The 20,827-nt window shown below is 49.0% G+C and overlaps 1 protein-coding gene across 2 annotated transcripts in view; it reads right to left on the reverse strand.

The window, feature by feature from the left end:
- CLIP2 (CAP-Gly domain containing linker protein 2) overlaps positions 1-20,827 on the reverse strand; it is a 111,141-nt gene that overhangs the window by 49,134 nt on the left and 41,180 nt on the right. For both annotated transcript variants that reach the window (XM_019493382.2, XM_014608098.3), the window contains exon 3: positions 9,661-10,199. In XM_019493382.2, coding sequence (XP_019348927.1) covers positions 9,661-10,199 — 539 coding nt within the window. The remainder of the gene's footprint in view (positions 1-9,660; positions 10,200-20,827) is intronic.

The following is a 20,827-nucleotide window of genomic DNA, read 5'->3' on the forward strand; positions in this document are numbered from 1 at the left end:
AAAACTGCATCTTAAGTTGAAACGCTGCAACTCGGAACCATTTTTCTCAATGTTATAAATGGGGGATTGGTTTCTGAATCAAGGCCTGATACCCTATTTTCACCAAAAATACCCCAGAATTTTGTACTCGATCAATTATGGTCGAGTAATATAGCTACATTCATGTATTTATGTTGTAAATAGCAATCATATTGATTTGGAAGGACTTCTTTCAGGTGACTCTGCTGGACTTTTTGAAGGGCTCTTGGCTGGAGTCATCTCAGGAGTCTTGGCTGCAGGTTTTTCAGGAGTTGTGTGTGCTTTCTTAAAGAAAGTGTCAGGCAGTTTGGACAGTATCCAAGGCAGTTTGGACCAAGGCAGATGTTCTCCAGGGAGATGGGTGACCCAGCGAACTTGTTTGCTGGCGTGGCGTCGCATCGGATCAAATGTTGTCAAAACTGACATCAGAAAGTTGAAACGGTGTCAATTTATAAATGTTGTAGGTGAGAAATGTTGTAACTCGAAATGCTGTAAGTCGAGGACTGCCTGTATTTCAGAATGAAGTATCCAATGACCACAAAGAATAGCTCTCAGACAAACAGGAAAGAAAATATTGGGAGACAAGATTCAAGGAGATGGGAGGTGTGGTCCTCTGGTGAGGGAGCTGGTTTGTGACCTGCAAGACTGAAGCTCAGTCCTCTGTTCTGGATGAACTTGGGCAAGTATCTTTGTCTCCCTGCATCTCTGGGAGCTTCCCATACACAACATGGGGACAAAAGCATTTCCCAGCCATGCAGAAATGTTGGAAGCTTAAAGACAGTGGTAATAGAGGCTACAGTCAGATCCGTATCCAAAGTAAACAGAAATAGAGTAGATGGAAAGCAGGGCAATGACAATGAAACTACCTTAGAGTCTAGGACAACACTTTCCTGACTGTGACAACATGGGATGGCTATAAAGGCAGTGAACATAATGCCTAGGCTGGAAAGGCTTCTTGGGTTGCAAGGAGTTGCCATCCAAAGTATGGCACCAACAGTACCAGCTATATCTTAATAAACCTCCACTCCCATTTGTAATGACAATTTCTCAGTAGCAATCACAGAAGTTGGTGACACAGGGTAATGAGAGCATTTCACATTCTTGGCTATTTTTAAGGCATTTTGTGACTCATTCTCCTTCAGCTCTTCATATCCATCTTCCCACTTGCATCAGTGATTATTTTTTCACTTGGCTGGAGATAGGAGAGCCAGCACCACAGGATGCAAATTCTTTGCTGGTGATGACCAACAAGAAATGATGTGCAGATCCTGATTTGGGAAGATCCAACCTAACAAAAAAATGAGCATTCATTGCTCAGCAATAATTTGCAAGGCTGCAGAGGAAAATTTCTGCAATATTAGGCTCATATCTACCATACAACTTTTGCATATATGGGAAATGCTCAGTTTAAGTTAGAAAGAGCCAAAGGCAAATATTATCCAATTTCTCTAGTGGAAAACTTCATGCAAACCCTTTACCCAAACTACTGAAGAGTGTCAGAGTGGGTTTCTGAAGAGAAGGACAGGTTTATATAAAACTGGTGAACAGCAGAAACAAGACACGGCAGACTGCTGATGAAATTAGCAGAGGGAGAACAAACGAACTCTGGAGCATTAGGCTTTCCAGGAGTCGGGTGCTGATCCTACAAGCCCAGTGGGGAACCTTGCAGCCCTCCCTTGGGGCTCTGTCGACAACGGCAGAGTAAGAATTGGATGTACTCCTCAACCTCGGATGCCTCTGGTGTAATCCCACGTCTATTCCTGTACAAGGAGTCCCACAGATCTTCCAACAGAACCTGGGCAACAAAGGCTAAGAAAGGGTGCCGCACTTCTGAACGCCTGATGCAGGGCACTCGAGACGCACCCAGAATTGTTATTCTCCATCCTATTCATTTTTCCATTTCACTGCAACCCCTCCCCAAATATCTGCAATTTTGCAGTTTCTGCTCTTGCAGATATACCTGCTGGAGCAACACACATTAGTGACGGCACAACCACATCATCCAGTGACTGCTATCCTCAGTCTTGCACTCTCTTCCCTCCTATTTTATTTCCTCTCTACTACTGCAAGTAATTCAGGGACCATTTCCATCTAAGTGCTGTGTGTGTGGACAGCAGCCAGCACAGTGGGGAACTCAAGCTTGACCCCTGCTTGTAGGAGCTACTGCAGTACAAAATACAAATAATAATTGCAACACATTTACTCTGCAGCGTGCGCTTTCTAGAACAGCTTCATTTACATCCACTCTCCAAAATTACTGAGCCATGTCCTCTTACAGAACGGGGGCTTTGTTGTATGGTGCATATATACACCATGCATATGTGTCATGGTGCATATATATACAGAAGCCTTAATGTGGTGAGGTCTTCCAGGGAGCTAGGCATTTTGTAGACAGCAAAACCATGCCCTTGGGAGCTTGTAGCCAGGAGAATACAAGCAGCAGGATTTGGATGGAGAAGGGAAAAGCAGCGTAACATCAATAAAAGACTGCACCACATACCAAGGTCCCAGTAAGGGCCGAGGAGGAGCCCAAGGAAGGATGCAAGGCTGGGATTTCTTTTCACTAGCTTGTATCATCGGCTGGCCTAAACTTTATTCCCAAAGTTCCCTCCCTCGTGTTTTGCTTTCACAACAGGAACTATTGGTTTTAAGGGGCAAGAAGGGAGAATCAAAGAGGACAGAACACCTGAAGGCAATATTTTCCCTGTGGGGCTAATCTCTAGGTGACTTACCTTTGACACAACAGCCTCAGTGGCCATGTCCATCTGAGTGCACACGTGCCTGTTTTGATGTCTCAAAGCAGTTTGAGATGTCACAAGGGGCACACTGGGAATGAAAAATTGTTCCCCATGCTGTGTATTTGCAGCGCAGACTCTAAATTTGATACCAGCAAATCCCAGTATCAAAAAAAGAAAACCACACTGAAAAAAGTGGTGCAGGGCACACTCCTGACGTGTGCCCTGAAGCAACTGGAGGCTGAGCCCTCCAAAGAGACACTCTAGCACCCGTCTCTGCCTGCCGTGTGCCCCTGCTGCTCCAGCACACTGGGGCAAATAGGAGTGGGGCAAGGCGACAGCAGTGGATCGACCTAGGTAAGCAGGGATATTGGGGGGAAATGTGGGTGTGGGGGAAAACTGTGTTGGGGTGGGTCCCCTGTTGCTCCCTCCCCCGCATGGTGCACAGCACCCCCTGCAGCAGCAGCCGCCATCAGGGCACTCGCGCCCAGCTCCTGGCAAAGACTCCCGGCAGCTGCGCGTGGTGCATGGTTCCAGCCTAGCCTGCTGATGTGCACCCTCGGGCAGGACCGGGCTGGCTCTTGCTGTCACCCAGGATCCCAGCACCACATAAGAGCCGTGTGCCCTTGGGCCGGGCCAGGTCCTGCCTCCATGGTGCCAGTCCGGCTCAACTGCACGCGGGGCACATGGAGGCAGGACCTGGGCTGGCATCATGTGCCACGTGCAACCACCGGGGGTCTCTGCCAGGAGCTGGCCATGAACGCCTCTACAGCCACTGCTCTGTGTGTGTGTGTGTGTGTGTGTGTGTGTGTGTGTGTGTGTGTGTGTGTGTGTGTGTGTGTGTGTGTGCGCGTGCGTGGCAGGGGGGGAAGGACAATGACATTGTGCACCATGAGCAGGCAGGGGACCCACCCCCCCCACACATTCCCCCCACAATCCACCCCTGTCAAGGTCCCTCACCCACATACCCACCCCTAAACCCCACACCCCCGGCCAAGCCCCACATCACCCCCACAAAACCCACCCCCAAATCTCACATCCTGTGCGCCCAGCTACTTCCACACTGCAGCTCTGTCCTGTGCCCTGACCTGGGTGGGGGTGATGGGCTGGGGGGAGGCGGGATGGCAGCAGGGGTGTGTGAGAGGGAGAGAGAGAAAGATGGGGGTCAGGGATGGGGGACAGCTCTGGGTAGGAGAGGCCACCAGAGCCGGGCTTAGAGCCCCCCTGCCCGCTTGGGCAGCCTGTGCAGGGGTAGACCAGCTGGCCTAGAAGGGAAGGGACTTGTTCAGCCCAGTCCTCAAGCCGCAGTTCAGGGCTTCCCAGGAACAGCAGGGGGGGTCACTGGGGCCTGGGCACAAGTGCAGGGAGCAGAACAGCAAGGGCTGGCACTGCTCACAGCCAGAAAGGAGCCAGTGGGCTACCTGCAGCTGGACTTATGCCCTGCTGCTGGGAGGGAGCTAGTGGGGGCAGGCAGGAGCTGCGGGTCAGGAGTAAGCGGCACTGGTGGGGCTGTGGGTTGGGAGTCAGGGCAAGGGCATGGGCAGGGCACTGGCATATCAGTGCTGCTCAGCACCCCACACCCTGGTGAGCAAAGGGGCAGGGACAGCTCTGATTAATTTATGATAAAAAAACCAAAAGCGAATGCCAGAGTATATAGCTATTTAGAATTCATTTTATGATGAGGATGGAGGCACTGGTAGGCTTCCAAATTGCTTTAAAACTGTAAATATCAATAAAACATTGCCCAACTGATTTCTCTCTCTATATAGTAGCATTTCACTTTAATTGCGGAAGAACACGGATTTTGGGTATTTTAAAAAGAGAATTGGGGGGGGAGATTTTGTAATTTTTAAACAGGGAACACCAGGATCCTTGCTGGTGAGCCAAGTCACAGGACCTGGGCAGAGGAGCACATCCAGGGCCAGCACCGGGGACTCAGCTGGAGGGCAGATGAGGGGACTGACCTCCTGGCCATTTGGGGCCAGGAGGACACACTTTGACAGTTCAAAGTGGGCCACTGCAGTGAGTATATTTTCTGGGAGATGGCTGCCCAGATGCCAGGGCAGGGCCACCAGAAGACATGTCAGCAGTGCCGTGCGAAGGCCAACTGTGCAGCCACAGCCCACTGGCAGCTGGCCCAGAAGTGCAGGAGGCTCTGCTACAGTGCCCATACCACAGCCCAGGTGGCCATGTGGTCCCTGTCTGGGTCTGGCTGGCATGTAGCCATGGGGCCGCAGGTCCAAGTGGGCAACAAAATATGATGGGGGGATGCTGTCGCAGGTGGCAGCAGCTCCCACTGCCAGACTGCTGCAGTGGATAGAGGGTGCAGCAGCCACTCTAGGTTAGGCCAGGCTGCTCTAGCATCCAGCTGGCACAAGGGGCTAGTGTCCCCAGATACCAACCGACCACGTCTCAGAGGATCCCTTAGCTACTTGACAGGGCAGCTTTTTATACTGCTGGGCCAGCACAAGTGCTGGCCCCAGCCTTTAGCTCCCCCTGGCTGAAGATCTGGGAGGAGGTGGACAGGATCAGTTTGCCCCAAGTGGCACAATTTGCCCCACAGCAAAGTGCACGTTCAGGCGCGTGTGCCGAGACAAATCCCCAGCACAAATTTGTGCCGCTACTATTTGAGCTGCCGCAAGCGCACATGCCTGCATGTCTGGACACACCCATTGCGTCTATTTAAGAGAGAAGACTTCCCTGCCATTGGATTTGACCCTCCCCTGCCAGAGAAACAGAAAAAGAGATGCTGTGCCATCCATTCAGAATGGGGTAGGCTGGGGAAGAAAAGCAGACCAGCATGGCATGAATTATGGAGAGAAAGTCAACTGCAAGGCTGAGTTGCCTGAGCTGCTGTTCAGTTTCTGTCATACTACTGACAGTTTCTTGCAAGGTTTAAATTTATACTGATCATCTTTCTATGGCTGGGACCGCAGCAGCAGCAGCTCAAGGGGCAGAATTTGAATAAGCCTTAATAAACTTAGCATAGGGAATCTTTTTTTCCTCCCCAAAAAGATTAAGTGTTCTTAAAATGTCCTAGAATATATTGTAAATCATTCATTTCAAAGGACAAGCGAGCAAAGGTTTTGGTACCTGAGCCAGCTGGCAGTTTCAAAAGCATACCATGACATCCCCTTGTAAACCTTAACCATTTGGACGCGGTACATTTGAAAATCTGCACGGTAGATTCTCTATTGTATCCAGTGTATGTGAGAGAGAACGGGCAGTGCCTTTCATCTGAGTGCATTAAGTGCCTCAAATGTGGTCTCAGAGGGTCAAACACTACTCTAAGCTCTCTGCTGGGGATAACCTTCAACCTTGGAGCATCCCCAGAAGGCCTTGTGTTGATGGACCCTTTGCTGTTCTTTCAACAGCTTTCAGGGGAGTATGGACAGCTGTCACAAGCTAGGGCACCCCAGGCTGTGCCAAGACTCTGAATGAGACGGGGAAGGGTCAAGCCATGAAAGGTACCACAACACGCTACATGCACACGTGCTCCCCCTCAACTAAACAAAGCTTCGGAGCCTGCTTTCAACCCAGCCATACCACTAGCTTCAACAGGTAGGGACCAAAGGGGTAAACCCTGTCCCAAGCTCTCACACACGTTACCGTCAGAGCAATTGCTGTATTAGTTCCACTGCAGCAGAGAGAACTTTTTCCAGCATGATGCCCCCGAGCACCGAGCACCATGTTCCAGGGAAATGCCATTTCTAATCTCTCCAAAAGTCAAACCTCTAAACATATTTAATTTAAAGTTCCTACTGATCATCAGGTGCGGGCAACAAGAACATGCCTAACAGCAAATCCTACTTATTCTCCTCCAACAGACAGGCAAAGGCAAGTCCTTCAGGAAGTCTTTCTATGGAGGATAACCATTAAGCACTTGAAGACAATGGGAGTTTAGCATATGCTGCATGTCCTAAATAGGTATGGATTTAAGCAGGCGTTTCATGGCGCTGACAGACGTGCAACTCCCCCGTCTAACTCGTGGCACTTTCTGTGAAGCGTCATAAGATAGACCAACCCTCCCAACCCAACAGACATTCATTGTTGGATGGGAGGGTGGAGAATCGAGCTCCACTTTGGAGCCAATCCAGCAAAATGGGCTATGTGTCTGCAGCCTCTTCCTCCTAGTCCCATCCCCTGCCTCAGCCTGTCCCTGCTCCTAGCATGCTCCAACAGATGTTAATGAAGGCGCTCCACTTTGGAGCACAATCAGGCACTTTAAGTGCTCTGCTGCCACGCACTTCTGTCAGCGCATGGCTGTAGAGCGCTTGCAGCAGCCGATTGCGTGACAAAACGTCACTTCTGTCAGCACCCTCAGGGCTCTTCTGAACTGAGGTTTTAGGTCACTCCTTTAACTTGGCTGAGCCCCTTGTAAATCCAGCACAAGATTATTCTGACCTTGGTGTCTCTTCCTCTTGTTCGAAAAAATTTACGGACAGCTGCTCAGGGAAGTTAAACAGGGCCAAGTGACTTAGGTGAGCGATGGCTTTTGCCAGAGTCAGAGCAGCGGCTGCAGCAAAAAGCTTGGGCTGAGCTACACTCACATAAAACACCTGCTTGTCATTCTGAATGACAAAGAAATTAAGAAATGCAGTGACAGCTGGTAGATAACTCACTCACAGCAAGGAGAGCTGTGTTTGCCTACTAAATCAGTCACACTGAAAGGCACGGCACACACAGAGACTAGGCATCTTCGGACTAGAAATCATCACTGGCTGACAGGATGTCTATATACAGTCACTGCTATATCACCAGGCCCTTCTGCACAACCCAAAATGCTCTAGACCGGCTCACTCAAGGGGAGAACTAAAAGGGCTGGCTGCTGGCAAGTCCCATGGTATTGAGGAGGAAGGGCTATGCTTTCCCAGTGGAAACATCACTATAGTAGCCAGGTACCAAAGGATAGGAATGGTACCTGTGACTGTATCCTTAAACCAGCAAGTAGACTGCTCTGCACTTCGGTGGACTAATCACTTTGGAGCCTGCCAACTTTGCCTATTAAAGTCACCTTTGCCTTTTTGGCCACGCTGCTACAAGGGGATACAGTCTCAGAAGACATTGTGCTCCATCGTATGATTCTTCCTGACATTCAGCACCTCAGTAAATGGTACCCCCCACACCATGGAAGCAAGCAAGCCCTCTCTCTCAAGGGATCAAATCATGCTACAAATTCAAATGCACCACAACTGCAACTTACTTAGGAATCCAGTAGAGTCCCCTAGTAAAGCAAAATATTTATGGCTAGGATGTCAGTGGGTTAGCCTCGGATAGCAAACCATCATGTTTAACCCAAATAAGCCTCTTGAGACACCGATTTGCAATTTTAGACAAAGAAAAGAAAGAGAGAGAAATCAGAGGATTCATCTGGGCAGCACATGGGGTGCAACCAGCCAACAAGTGATCCTGCTAATTTATTCTACTAGTGTCATAACATACTGGTAAAGCTACAACATCCCAGTTTGGCCAGGACGGTACTAGCTTGAATGATGTGCCTCACATACTATACATACACGTGCAGGATTTTGGCCCTATGCAGTACTGGCACTGCACTCGAGTGGAGGTGTCCTGGTCTGGGCTGCCAAAGTTTTAGTAGCTTTATCAAAAGTTCTCATGGGGTGATTAAACCGTCGGGTTCAAGCAGTTGGGTGCTTCAAATTGGTTTGATAGGACTTGCTCCTTACTTCAAAGGGCATTTGATGGCCTGAGCCCACAATATCTTTAAAAATTGTCTAAAGCTCCAACATAAAGATCTGGGGATTTCTATTATATGGGTTAAGCTGATTTGGGAAGGAGCTAGATCTTCCTTGGAAGCTGGTCCCGGACTCCAGAATGACTTTCTGCATGAACATCACAAACCTCCCTGCCTACAGCTCCAAGCGGGGAGTCTTTATCTGTCTTGCTTCCCCCTTTGGGACAGACAGACAGCAGCGTGTTCACAAAAGAACCAAACTGAAAACATTATGCCATCTCACACACTCTTCTCCCTATGTGGAGAGGTGGAGAAAAAAAAAGTGAACCTCAAGGGAAATGATGCTGGTCATGTTGCTTAATACCCTATAGAAGTCACTTGGATACTAAGCAGATGAGGAAGGTATAACAACCTGCAGAACAGACAGTCCAATATTGTCAGTAGCCACTGATTTTTAATGCTCGACTTGGGAAATGTCATGCCTCATTTTCTGATATGCAGACTTTGCACAGACCCTGGCAATAGCAACAGAGCATTGCTAAAAAGAGGAACGAGGGGTCAAAGTTGGACTCCCAAAGCCTGAAGCACCAAAGTGCAGCGGTCTCAACTGAGGCACTCAGGAATGAACCTGCGCGGAGACTATCGCAGAATAAGCCGAGCTAGAAAACGCTTCTTATTTCTGTTTCACAATCCCATCTCCACTTTTGCTGTCCTGCTCTTTGTCCTTATTCTTTCATCTACACCAACATATTACATAGGGACTACATACATGGGCAAGTTACTCTGGAGCAAACCCTGTTGCATCAAGACGTAAAGAGCTCTGTCCACACAATGCCAGACCGTTCATCAGAGTAAGTTGGGAAATCTCCTTCCCCTTAATGTCCAGGAGTCAATTTTCCCTCATGCATTCCTCTGCCTTCTACCACCCTGTTCTCCTTCAGACTTCCCCACCCTCTCCCCAGCCCTTCACATCTGTATTCACCCCCTTGCACACGCACAAAAAAACAGAAGTGTAAGCAAGCATATCATTTCTGAATCTCCCTGGCACTGCATGACCATGATGCAAGGCTGAAACATGCTAAACAAGCCAGTTTCTTCCCATTTCACATCCCCTATTCCTTCTGTCCTTGTGTTTCTCCATCTCGAGTTCAATGCAAGCTGTTCAGATCAAGAACAAGACCCCCGATCCCTCCCATTCGAGAGCGGACTCACCAGGACGCGATCTCCAAGCCGCAAATCCTTCTCCCCTTTCTTCACCGACCCGCTGTCTGAAAGGTTAGATCCAGACTCGTTTCCAGTCTTCATGGTGCTATTCAGGACGCTCTCCCTCAGAGGAATGACGCGAGTAGAAAGGGGTGGGGTGGCCGTCCCCGAATGCAGTGACAAGTTCTGAGTTGTGAGGGACTCCACAGAATGGGCATCGCTCCCCGATCCCTCTGCCACAGGCTGGCGGGTGAGCTTGGAGGGTCGTGTAAAAATCCCCTGCAGCGGCTGGCACTCGAAGTAACGTACCCCGCCAACAGAGCCATCATTCTTACCCACCGGATCATCCAGAACGACCCCTGCCCACTGGCCGGGAGCAAATTGCGTCTCCCCGAGGTACTGGATCACACCTGGCTTCACTCCATTCACCCAGACACGTTCACCCACCACAAAGTCTCCCAAGAAGTCATCGCCAACCTCAGCAACCTTTGGGCCCGACTTCTCAGCACTGCTGGTAGAGGCGAGACCTTGCTTGTGCAGAGGTGAGCCTGTGAATCAAAGGAAAGCAGAATTAGTGTGATGAAAAGCCTGAGGGAACCAAGTTACTAGAAAAGTTGATTAATAATTAAGATCCAGGTTATACTGGACACAGACGAGGACTTAAATGGCAAAGGTTACTTACGCACTCTCCAACTCGTACTCACTGTTTCCACATATGTATTAAAAACCTACCTGTGCCTTTTCTCCATCTGCAGGAAAACAGCCAAAAATAACCACATGCTAGCTTCCCAGACATGCTGGAAGGATGGCAGGGTAGGACAGGAAAGGAAAGGAAGCATTTGTAGTCTAAGTATTGTGTGGTGCGGGGCAGGAGGAGCGGTGTTGGAGGCGTAAAGACCTGGATGCCACAGGTAACTTATTTGGCACCGCTCCTCAAAGAGGGAATTATCTTCCTCAGAAACGTGGAACTAAAATTTTTGCTGATGGGGGTTACGAGACTGCTCTGTGGATAGATATAGGCAAATAGTTGCTTGGTAAGATGCTAATGCTAGCAGAAGATTTCCTGGATTTTGCAGGGCCAATGCTGCTGGCTGCTATACACTGCGAACGGCTTCTGCTGTGCAGTTCTTTCCATTAGCTTTTAAAATGTGCAGCCAATACCCATCAGCAAGGAGAACATTTGGATGACTATTAATAAAAGATAATAAACTCGGCCCCAGAATGAACAAGTGCAAATCCAATGACTTCAAGCAGGGCTGCAATTCATTAAACCAAAACCAACTGAAATACAGAAGTTGTTTCAACTGAGTCAGTCAAGTAAAAGCCCGACTTCCTGCCCCATTTCCCTTTTCTGAGAGATGTAGAAGATGGCCCTAAAAGTTTGTTCCTCCCAGGAATTTTCTCCTCAGTATATATCAGACTTGACTGAAGGCTGCAGCACTAAGGCTGGCAGATACCTAACCGAGTGGCAATTAAAGAAATTTTTTTGCAAAAATCTTGTTGGTCTAATAAAAGATATCATCTCTACTATGAGTCCTGATTGCCTTTTCCTTTAGACCAATAGGGCTACAACCTGGATACCTAACTGAGCGGTTGGAATTCAAGTGAGAATAAAGTGGAATCAATCGTAGCACTCGAGTGAAAGTATGAGGAAGGTCAGGGTCAGACAATCCCTATCACCAGCCTTGGGTTTTCAACCTAGTTCCAAGACAGGAAAAATAAGGAGCATTTGAACTTTGTTAGAGACTTTGTTGTAAAGGGAAGGTAAGGAAGAGGCCTAGAAGTCATGGGAGGAGTTTGGAGAATAAAAATGTATGGAAATGTAAAATCAAGTGCCTTTTCCCATTAGCTCGGCTCCATAAAGTTGAGATTTCAGACTGTGTTTTCCAGCGTACGGAGTCTACCACTGGCACATATGATGTATGCATAAATGTGGTAGAGATGGCCCAAATCATCTTGGAGGAAAGAGAAATCAGCCCGAATCTTCAGCCAAAAACTCAAAACAAAGCATTTGGGCTCATAAGCCCCATATCAGCAAGAATTCAGCTTGGGCTGACATTCAGGGACTCACACGTGCTACAAAGGGCAAGTGTCCCTTTTCAAAAATGTTCAATTAGCTCAAAAAATATGCATCTGTCGCACTTGCCAAGAAGCCTCAGTGTTGCAGCTGCCTCTGCTTGCGGGAGCTGGCCGAGCTGTAACTGCCAGTGTGGAGACGTCACAAGATTTTCATGGAACCGCCAGCCCAGCAAGGAGCAGGAATCACCAGAAATGGCTCCACCAACCAGTTCTCATCAAGTCTCCAGCCCAATTTTGCAAATCCTCCAGCAGCAAGCAATGCTACTTGCCCGTGCTGCCCGCAGCCTGCTGAGCAAGGCGTGCAAATGAACAGAGGCTCATTACTTCTGTGACAGATGAAGGTATTATCTCCCATTGTGCAAATCTAAAGGACAGAGGACAAAAATCACCCTGTCCTACATGGGTGGAGCTCCCTGTAGAGTCAAAGTGAACTATTGTCTACATACATGAGGTCTGAATGATCTCACGAAGTCCCTTCCAGTCCTAATGTCTATGAATTTAGCCCACTGATACTAAATGACTGCCCTCACGTCCCATAGCGAGACAAGATTAGAACCCACAAGTGTTTTATAACCAGTCTTATGCCTTGTCCACTGGACCAGAATAGGAGAAGGGGTCTGACCAGTTGCAGCAAGGAATCACACTTCTGAGCCCTTATCTAAAGTGACCAGCAAGGCTTATTCAGATTCATCCATCCCCAATATTCAAGCTCCACTGTTCCCTCCAGATCTTTTAGAAGTAATGAACATGACAGGTCTGAACACCTACAAAGTCCACACAAAGAACAAAAAAGCCCCCAAACCATGATAGATGCAGCTGTGCCAGAGGTCGTACTGAGAAGTAGAAAGTCAGTGGTGCTCCGCTCGAGTTCCACACTACGGAGAGCTTAATGTTTCTGCTGCAACACCCAGCAAAGGACAGTGGTGTTTAAGCCAGCATCCAGTTTCAGAGTCAACAGATCCAACACACAGAGCTCAGGCCACAGACCTATTGTGCAAGCTGACTGCCGATTCAGGCAGACAGCAGAGGCATGATCTAAATCAGGAGGTTAAAAATTTAGGATACAGTCTGAAACTCAGTGCAGAAACCCTATCAGTACAACAAAGAATAGTGAACACTACTGGCCAGACAGTGATACCCTACCTCAGACTGAATTGCTCTACACAAGCAGAATTGGTATCATACAATTGGGCTCAATCTTTTGCACAAAGTTTTTAAAAGGTAGGGTCCTGCTCTTTAAGAGCCACGGCAGCAAGTCGGTAACAATAAGCATGATGCCCCACAGGAGCATAGTCTGGTTCCTTAAAGAAATAAATTCACTAGAGTTACTGGGTTGCTTTCCACTCTGGTTTTCAGACCTGCTCTGCAATCTGCTCATCTCCAAAGCAAATTTCTCTTTAAAAATTTTAAGGAAATACCTTCATAGACTTCCAACTGGCATCCCTCCCATTCTACTAAAAGATTAAAGGAATCCTGATAAGCAGATTATGTCAACAAATTCACTTCTATATATATATTTTTTTTAAATTGCAGTTTCCGGCTCGTTTTATTACACATTTCAAGGACAAAAAGCAGGGGGCTGCATGGAAGGTGAAGGGCAATTAACTTTTTATATCCTATCAAATATTTACCTACAAGGTTGGAAAATAAGTCACAGCAACCCTGTGTTTGTGCCTGAGGAGCTTCAAATAGACCTCCTCACAAACAGAAAAATCCATCCGACCGCTCTAGTCGCGCAGCTCAGCTGCAAGGACGTAAGAGAGCAGCGGGAGCAGTGATGACAACGTGCATTTTACAAAGAAAGCCTCTCCGTTAGATTTGCCCAAGATGCTCTCAATAAAACGTATCAATGTGTATTTAAACATCTCTCTAACATATTAACTTGACAGAAAGCTATACTAAGATGTAAATTAGAAGCAACATTTTTATACGCTGGTTTTAGGAGCCCAGATTCAGCAAAGTGCTCAAGCCAATAGAAATCTATGGTAAGTAGCCCTAGAAGAGACATACCTGGTACCCCATGTAAAAGTCATCACCAGGGATCCCGGTTTTCCCTGATATAAAATTGCAAATTCTCTGCTAAAAAAATAAAATCACAAATTTTTTAATAAAACCCCCAAAATCTGTTATTAAAATTAAAGGCTCCCCACAGGCCCCCTGGCCCTGCTCGTGCCTCTCACTCTACCCTACAGCCTTGTTGGTGCCCCTAGACCCCCCCACCTACAGCCCCTGCTCCCCCAAACCTGCCACAGAGGACCCCCAGCTGCCAGGGCTATGGACCCAGGTCCGCAGCCCTCTGCCCCTGCTCCTCCCTGCTGCAGGCTTGGGGGGCGGGGGGAGCACTGGCTCCCTGCCACTGCATGCACTCCTGGGGGATGGGGGGACCTGCATCTTCCAGGGAGGCAGGCGCAGGCTGTGAAATCAGGCTCCTGCCTGGCTTTCCCCCACCCCCCTGCTCCCAAGGCCTCTGCAGCCCAATGGGTATGACCCAGCTGGCAGGGCACAGCAGGACCATGCAGGGATCTCCTCACTGCTGCAAGCTCCAGGCTGCCCTGGCAATGCATCCCCTGCATGTGCTGCTGCTTTGAGGGATGCAACCCCATTCTGCTGCTCTCACTGTAGCCGCGCACATAGGAGGCATGTTGCCAGGGCAGCACAGAGCTCGCAGCTTCTTCGTGCGACCCTGCTGCGTTTGTGGAAGACACGGAGTACCCGCCTGGCCGGCAGCGCATGGACCCAGAGCAGCATGATATCAGCCCAAGCAGGCTTGGCACTTCCCTGTGCAGATTCCCCAAAAGGCTGATAAGCATGCCACTCCCAGTCCATGCGCCGCCGGGCGGGCGGCACTCCATGTCTTTCCCCAACACCTCCTCACTATCAGCCCCAGCCAGCTTCCGGCAGAACGCCCGCCTGCCCGATAGCATGTGGACCAGGAGGCAGCACGCTATCGGCCCTACAAGGAAGCCCGGCCAGGCAGGGACTCAATGTGGGGCTTCTCCCAACACTTCTCCGCTCCCTTAGCCCATAGCCACATACCCATGCCCTGCTCCCCATCTGCCCTGCTGGCTCTTTCCCCAGCCCTGGCAGTCACCCATACCCACACCTGCCACCCCAGCTCTGACAGTGCCTCCCAGCCATGACCCGCAACCCCCCAGCCCTGCCAGAGCAGGCCTCCAACCCCCTGCAGGCTCCACTTACTGCACAGGCTCCAGGAATAAACAGTGAGCCTGAGCCCAGCCTTGGGTGACAAGCCTCAGGCCCCGTCCTTTCCCCTTCTCCCTCCGGGCAGGGCTGGGGGTTTCCTGCCCTTTTTGCAATCAGCTCTTGCAGGCTGGAGCTCTGCCCACCTGCAGAGCTCTTTGCAAAAGCGGGAAATCTGCAGGTATCTCCACTAAAAGGGAAAATCCATTTTTTTCTTTGATAAAGTCGGGAAATCCATGGTTTTTTCTGTTTTTCAATGGTAAACCAGGATCCCTGGCCATCACTCTGCCCAACCCAGCCCTAGCGTACTGTACATTGGTGCCTGAGATCCAGCACTCTCACCTCTTTCTTATAGGACCTGAATGCCGCCTGCATTGAAGCTTCCCAGCATTAAAAAAGAAGCCATTTTCCTCAAAACAATCAACTACCCTGGAGATATTTTAAAAATGAATTGATGCACACCTTGGCCCTAACATCTATGAATCTCTTGGAGGTGGCCACTGTCACTCCCATTTTACAAAGGAGACACTGAAGTGTTGGCAGGCACAGAGATTTACCCAAAGCCTGCTACAACATCGATAAAAGAGCTGGAAACAGAACCCGGCGTTCCCATCTTGCACTACAACAGCACCCCTGAAGCATCAGCTTGTCTGGGGAAGATAAAAAGATTACTGGAATATTTGCTGGAGCCAACATCGAAGTGTATGGCACACCAGAGTCCACCAGCGGACAGAGAAGCTGAGCAGGACTTTATTGAGGTTCAGTCCAACTGTAGATCCCTGCTAAGTAGAAGTGTGGTTGCAGAACTACAGTAATTACATCATCGCAGTAACTGAATCTAATTACCAGCATCTAAATGCAGTAAATAATCAGGGGAGTCTGAAAGGGAACAGAGTCCTGAACAGAGCTAGGCAGAGCAATCTCCAGTCAGGGCCATTATTACTATTCATTAAGGCTGGGCAAATAGCTCAATAAAACCACTCCCTGATTTATGTCCTGCTTTAAGATTCACCTTCTCCATTATGTCCACACAGGGGGAAGCTCAAGGCGTTACATCATCTTCATTACTTATATGCAAGAAAATTACTGAACCATCAAGCTCTGCACAAGCCAGAAGAGAGAAACCATGAGCACGTGCTGCCATAAAAATTGTCCCTTCTTGTCTCAACAAGTCTTCCTGTGATTTGTCAACAGTCAGTCCCACAAGCACCTGTGTCACGAGTTTTGCCTGTCAGCACCTAGGGGTGCAGGGCCCCAGACCATCCCTGCACCGATCTCCTCAACAGCTGGCAGGCGTCGTGGCTGCAGCAGGGGCTACCATCCCTGCAGCTGTCACCCCGCTGCGCCTTAACACATGCAGGGTCACCTATGGTATGAGTTTTGCTTATCCGCAGCTTGAGGGGCAGTTCCCCCCAAACCCCCACACCAATATTCTTGAAATTTGTCAGGCTTTGTGGCCTCAGTAAGAGCTACCATCCCTTCAGTTTTGATCCCCCTGTGTTGTAACACATAGACGTGAAAGGAGTTTTGCTTTCAAGCATTTGGGGTACAGTTCCTCAAAACCCCTGCACCGATCTTCTTGAAACTTGGCAAGCTTTGTGGCCTCAGCATAGGCTACCACCCCTGTATTTTTCACCACCCTGTGTTGTAACGCCTAGACATGACGTGAGTTTTGCTTTCAAGAATTTGGGGGCAGTTCCCCCCAAACCCCTGCATCAATTTTCTTGAAACTTGGCAGGACTCATGCTCTCTGCAGTCTACCACCCCTGAAAATTTCATCCAAATCAGACAAAAAAATAACAAAGTTATAGATATTTTATTGTTTCCACATTATACCCTATGGCTGGATCTCCAAGGTGGCTCCAAAACTTTGGAGCCGCTTTGGCTGGATCAAGGCAGAAACCTGGTTCAGATCACTGCCATCCGAAGCGGCCGGATCTGAAGCCGGATCAGATCACTGCCGACTTGCACAGGCCTACTAGTCACCAACCCTTCAGAGCAAAGTGCAAGAAACAATTCAAAACAGACAAAGCAGAAGGACCTGCCTTCAAGAAAACTTTCTTCCTCATTCCCAAGGGTTACAAATTGGCATATGCCCAAAGTCTGAGGGTTTGCAGCCATTCCCAGTCTGCTTTTGGATAGTCTTGGTCTATTCTCCTCCATAGAGGTCTGGGAGTCCATCTCCAGACTAGAGGTGACCAAGTGGGACCAGGAGTGTGGGAAAAATGGCTTGGACAGTTAACATCACCCCATTCTCTGAGGGTGGGCAGGCATGTGTGAACTGGAGATGGATTAATGCACCAATTGGTGTTCCACATCGTCTGTAATAAAACCCAGAGTCATGGATCTAATAGCTGCCACTCCTGTTTTCTGATCCCATACCATGAAGCACTCAAGGTGAGGGACTTGTAGCATCTTTGAAATACTCCATCCCATGCTGGGGAGCTCCCCTCTGCCTCCTGTCATCTAACTGCATTCCTCCAAGGCCTGCAGGACCTCATTCTTTGGATGTTCATGGCACCCTTGGTACCAGGTGAGTGGAGAAACAAATGGATAAAATCCAGGGCCAACAGAGGTTGAGACAAGAGAGCTCTCTCCCGCATGACATAAAGCAAAGCAATTGGGATCTATCTCCTAATAAGAAAGCAAGCAAACCAATCTGCCAGGCTCTGGCATGGCTTCTCTCTCAGGATTCAGAGCTTTTGGGCAGGGGTGTCAAGCTCATCTGACCCTATGGGCCACAAGTGGCCCAGGCTTGGTCCATGGGCCCTATAAACCCCACTCCTCCCCTCACCCTGGGTCCAGTGCCTGTGGCCCTCACTCTGGCTGGTCCAGGACTGTGCTGTATATAGTGCCCATGCAGCCAGATGAGTGGTGATGTGGCGCACAAGCCAGCTGGTCCAGGTTGGATCCTGTACTGGCTGTAGTGGGAGCTGTACAAGATGCTGTCCCAGACCAGGGGCTGGATCTGGTATGGGCGGCAGGGACAGGGCCAACACCAGGGGCCAGATGAGATGGCTCCTCAGGCTGGATCTGGCCCATGGGCTGTATCTTTTGGCAGCCATTTTAGAGCACTCTCTTCTGATTGCTTGCTTTGATGCTTTCTCACTTCGCTAGCCCATCAGGCAAAATGTGTGTCCTGTGATGTCCCATATGCCATATATGCCGCAACTTGTCTTAGCTGCCAGCATTTTAAAGGGCTGGAAGTGTTCCACGGACACAGGGACTGAAAAGGTTAAAGGTTTTATGTTAATGTACTAGGGTCTGAGCCCAAACACATGGCTCCCATTAAACGCTAATTGGAGACATGTGGCTAAAATCCCTGGCACGGTACAGACCGTTGCATGCAAGAGACAGCCTCTTCCTGGTCTTGGGGACTCCAGTTGGGAACAATGGCGAGGCAGAGATTTCTGAAGTTAAAGGAGCAAGGAACTTTCCCAAGAGCTGCAACCCAGTTGCTCTGGCATGCTGGGGTGCCTTGAGAGCCTTCCCAGGGTGTTGTAGGGTGCCATGCAATATTAGCACTCGGTCAGCCTTATGGGTGGACAGACTCCCAGGGTCACACACACACACACACACACACACACACACACACACCCCCTGCCTCTGCCTGCAGCAGCACCACTGACTTGTGGAGGGAGGGGTGCAAGTTGGCCAGCTACACTGCTCAGCAGTGATGAAGAGGTCACAAAGAAAGGACACCAAAAGATATGTTTGCCCAGGAAGCCATTTCCCTAAGGCTACCCCTGTTAGTACTATCAGGTGTGCAAACATGATTCACAAGGTAAAACCAGGGATTTCAAACAGGCAGACAAGATTTAGGTAAATGTGATATCTTTTATTAGACCAACTGAATGGTTGCAAAAATTGTTCTTTACAAGCTTTTTGGCACAAGCACCCTCCTTCAGGCATTGGAAGAGTCCTTAGAACAACACCTCCAAAACATGGGATTTCAAATAGGAGTTCATGGTGTTAAAAACACCCTTGCCTGTCATGGGCTTTCTGAATTCTTTGCAACAGAAGAATTGATTATTTTTCTGTAGCCAAAAAACAATTGAAAACTGAACGCTGACATTTTCCAAGGGATGGCTTGATTATAAAAAGGTTGAGAACTACTGCTCTAGCCTAAGAGCATCAGATGCAGGGCAAATGGACAAGCAGATACCAGCAAGGGGACCCTCCAGTGTAACACAAGCATTAGCAGGTATATGCTCCCTATGTTATAAGGGTCATTTACTAGTGGCAACTACATTTCCACTCGCTCAATACCTTTTCATGTCTCTTGGCCTGTCCGTACCACGGTGGTTTTATGTCCCTAAGAATACAAGCCCAGGACACCACCCAAATAAAGCAGGAAGAGAACTTGTATCCTCAGAGGGTAAAGAGAAGAAGAATTTAGCCTGGAAGGGGTTCACAGTCAGTGCTGGCCTGTGCATCTGCTGTGCCCAGCACAACCCAGGCTTAATCCCATTATTCCTGAGATGCATGCCAGGCACACTGGCCATCAGGAGCAGAAATTCAACAGCTCTGCTGTGTTGCCATGGGAATCTAGAGAAATCCAGTTAATTGCTAAAATGGAGCCTCATTAGATTTTTAAAAAGAGCAAGAGAGATAGAGGGAACCATAAGCATCTTTCTTTCCTTAGGAAGGTAAAGTAGGAAAGCACATGTAATATTTGCCAACAGGCCTCAAGAAACCTCTAAGGAGCTTTATAGCAGTCTTTTTTTTTTCCTCCCCTGAGATTTTGCTCATTTTCCCCAGGGTGACTTGGGCAGGCATTTCCATGTGAAACGTCACCTGAGCCTAAGGAAAAAGCATCATGGACTGTATGACTGCCCCCGGTGCCTCCGCTCCTCCTCGCCACCTTCCCAGAAAAGAACTGGGTGGTGACATACAACTACCCATGCAGTCCAGCACCCAACATCTGGCACTTGCCTCTGCGTTAAAATTGCAGGGCTGCTCCAAGTCACCTGGCCAACACTGAAAATAGGTGGCAGAAATTCTGCCTTTGTGGGACCGAAAGAGCAGTAATGAGAGTCTTATATCACCCCACACATCCAGCTACAAGCACGAGGCTAAATCCTGAGTGATGCAGAGCACCTGCAGCACTCAGCCGCTTTCATTGTCCACCCCACCAGCAGGGAGACAGGCTGGTGTTACTGCTGCAGGGTGGTCTTGCATCCCGGCTGTCCTGAAGCTAACTTCACTTTAATAAGTTGCAGCTGAAGTGGAGAGAAGGAATGTGTCAGCCGGAAAACCCCAATGCTGGCCACAGGAGCTGTCAGCTAGCAGAGGAATTATGTATGTTGGACCTGCCAGTGGGATTATATAAGAGCCTGAGAGACACTCCCATCCATTAGTGCTCTCCCAACATCTGCCTCCTTGCTTGGTTCAGTGCTTCAGTGATGACGAAGGGAATCTACTGGCCGGGGATATCAGACACTGACCTTCCTTCAAATCACCACGTGTGCTTTGCAATCTGCTCCTTTGTGGAAGACAAGAGACAGGTTCTTTAAACATTCAGAAAGTTGCTTTTGAAAGGGGGGGCGAACAGCAATGTGAGGGTAAAATCAAGTACATGGAGCAAATGTACATGGGGTTGGGCTCTCATAGTACTGGCTGTTATTTATGCCTCTCCCTCTTGCATTAGATTAGTTCAGGGGCAGGCAAAATACAGCCCTTGGGCCAGATCTGGCCCACCAGGGCATTCTATCCAGCCCCTAAAAAATTTAGTTAATTAATATTTGTTTGCTCCTGGCTGCCTGTCAAAGATGACAGGAGCCAGGGCCAGTAGGACCCAGAGGGAGCCAGTAGGACCAAGCAGCCCAGCCCCAGCCATTTCCCTGCCTTCCTGCCCCAGCACCACCTAGCTCCCAGCTGAAATCAATGAATGAAT

Source organism: Alligator mississippiensis, chromosome 14, assembly GCF_030867095.1.
Source record: "Alligator mississippiensis isolate rAllMis1 chromosome 14, rAllMis1, whole genome shotgun sequence".
Lineage (NCBI taxonomy): Eukaryota > Metazoa > Chordata > Crocodylia > Alligatoridae > Alligator > Alligator mississippiensis.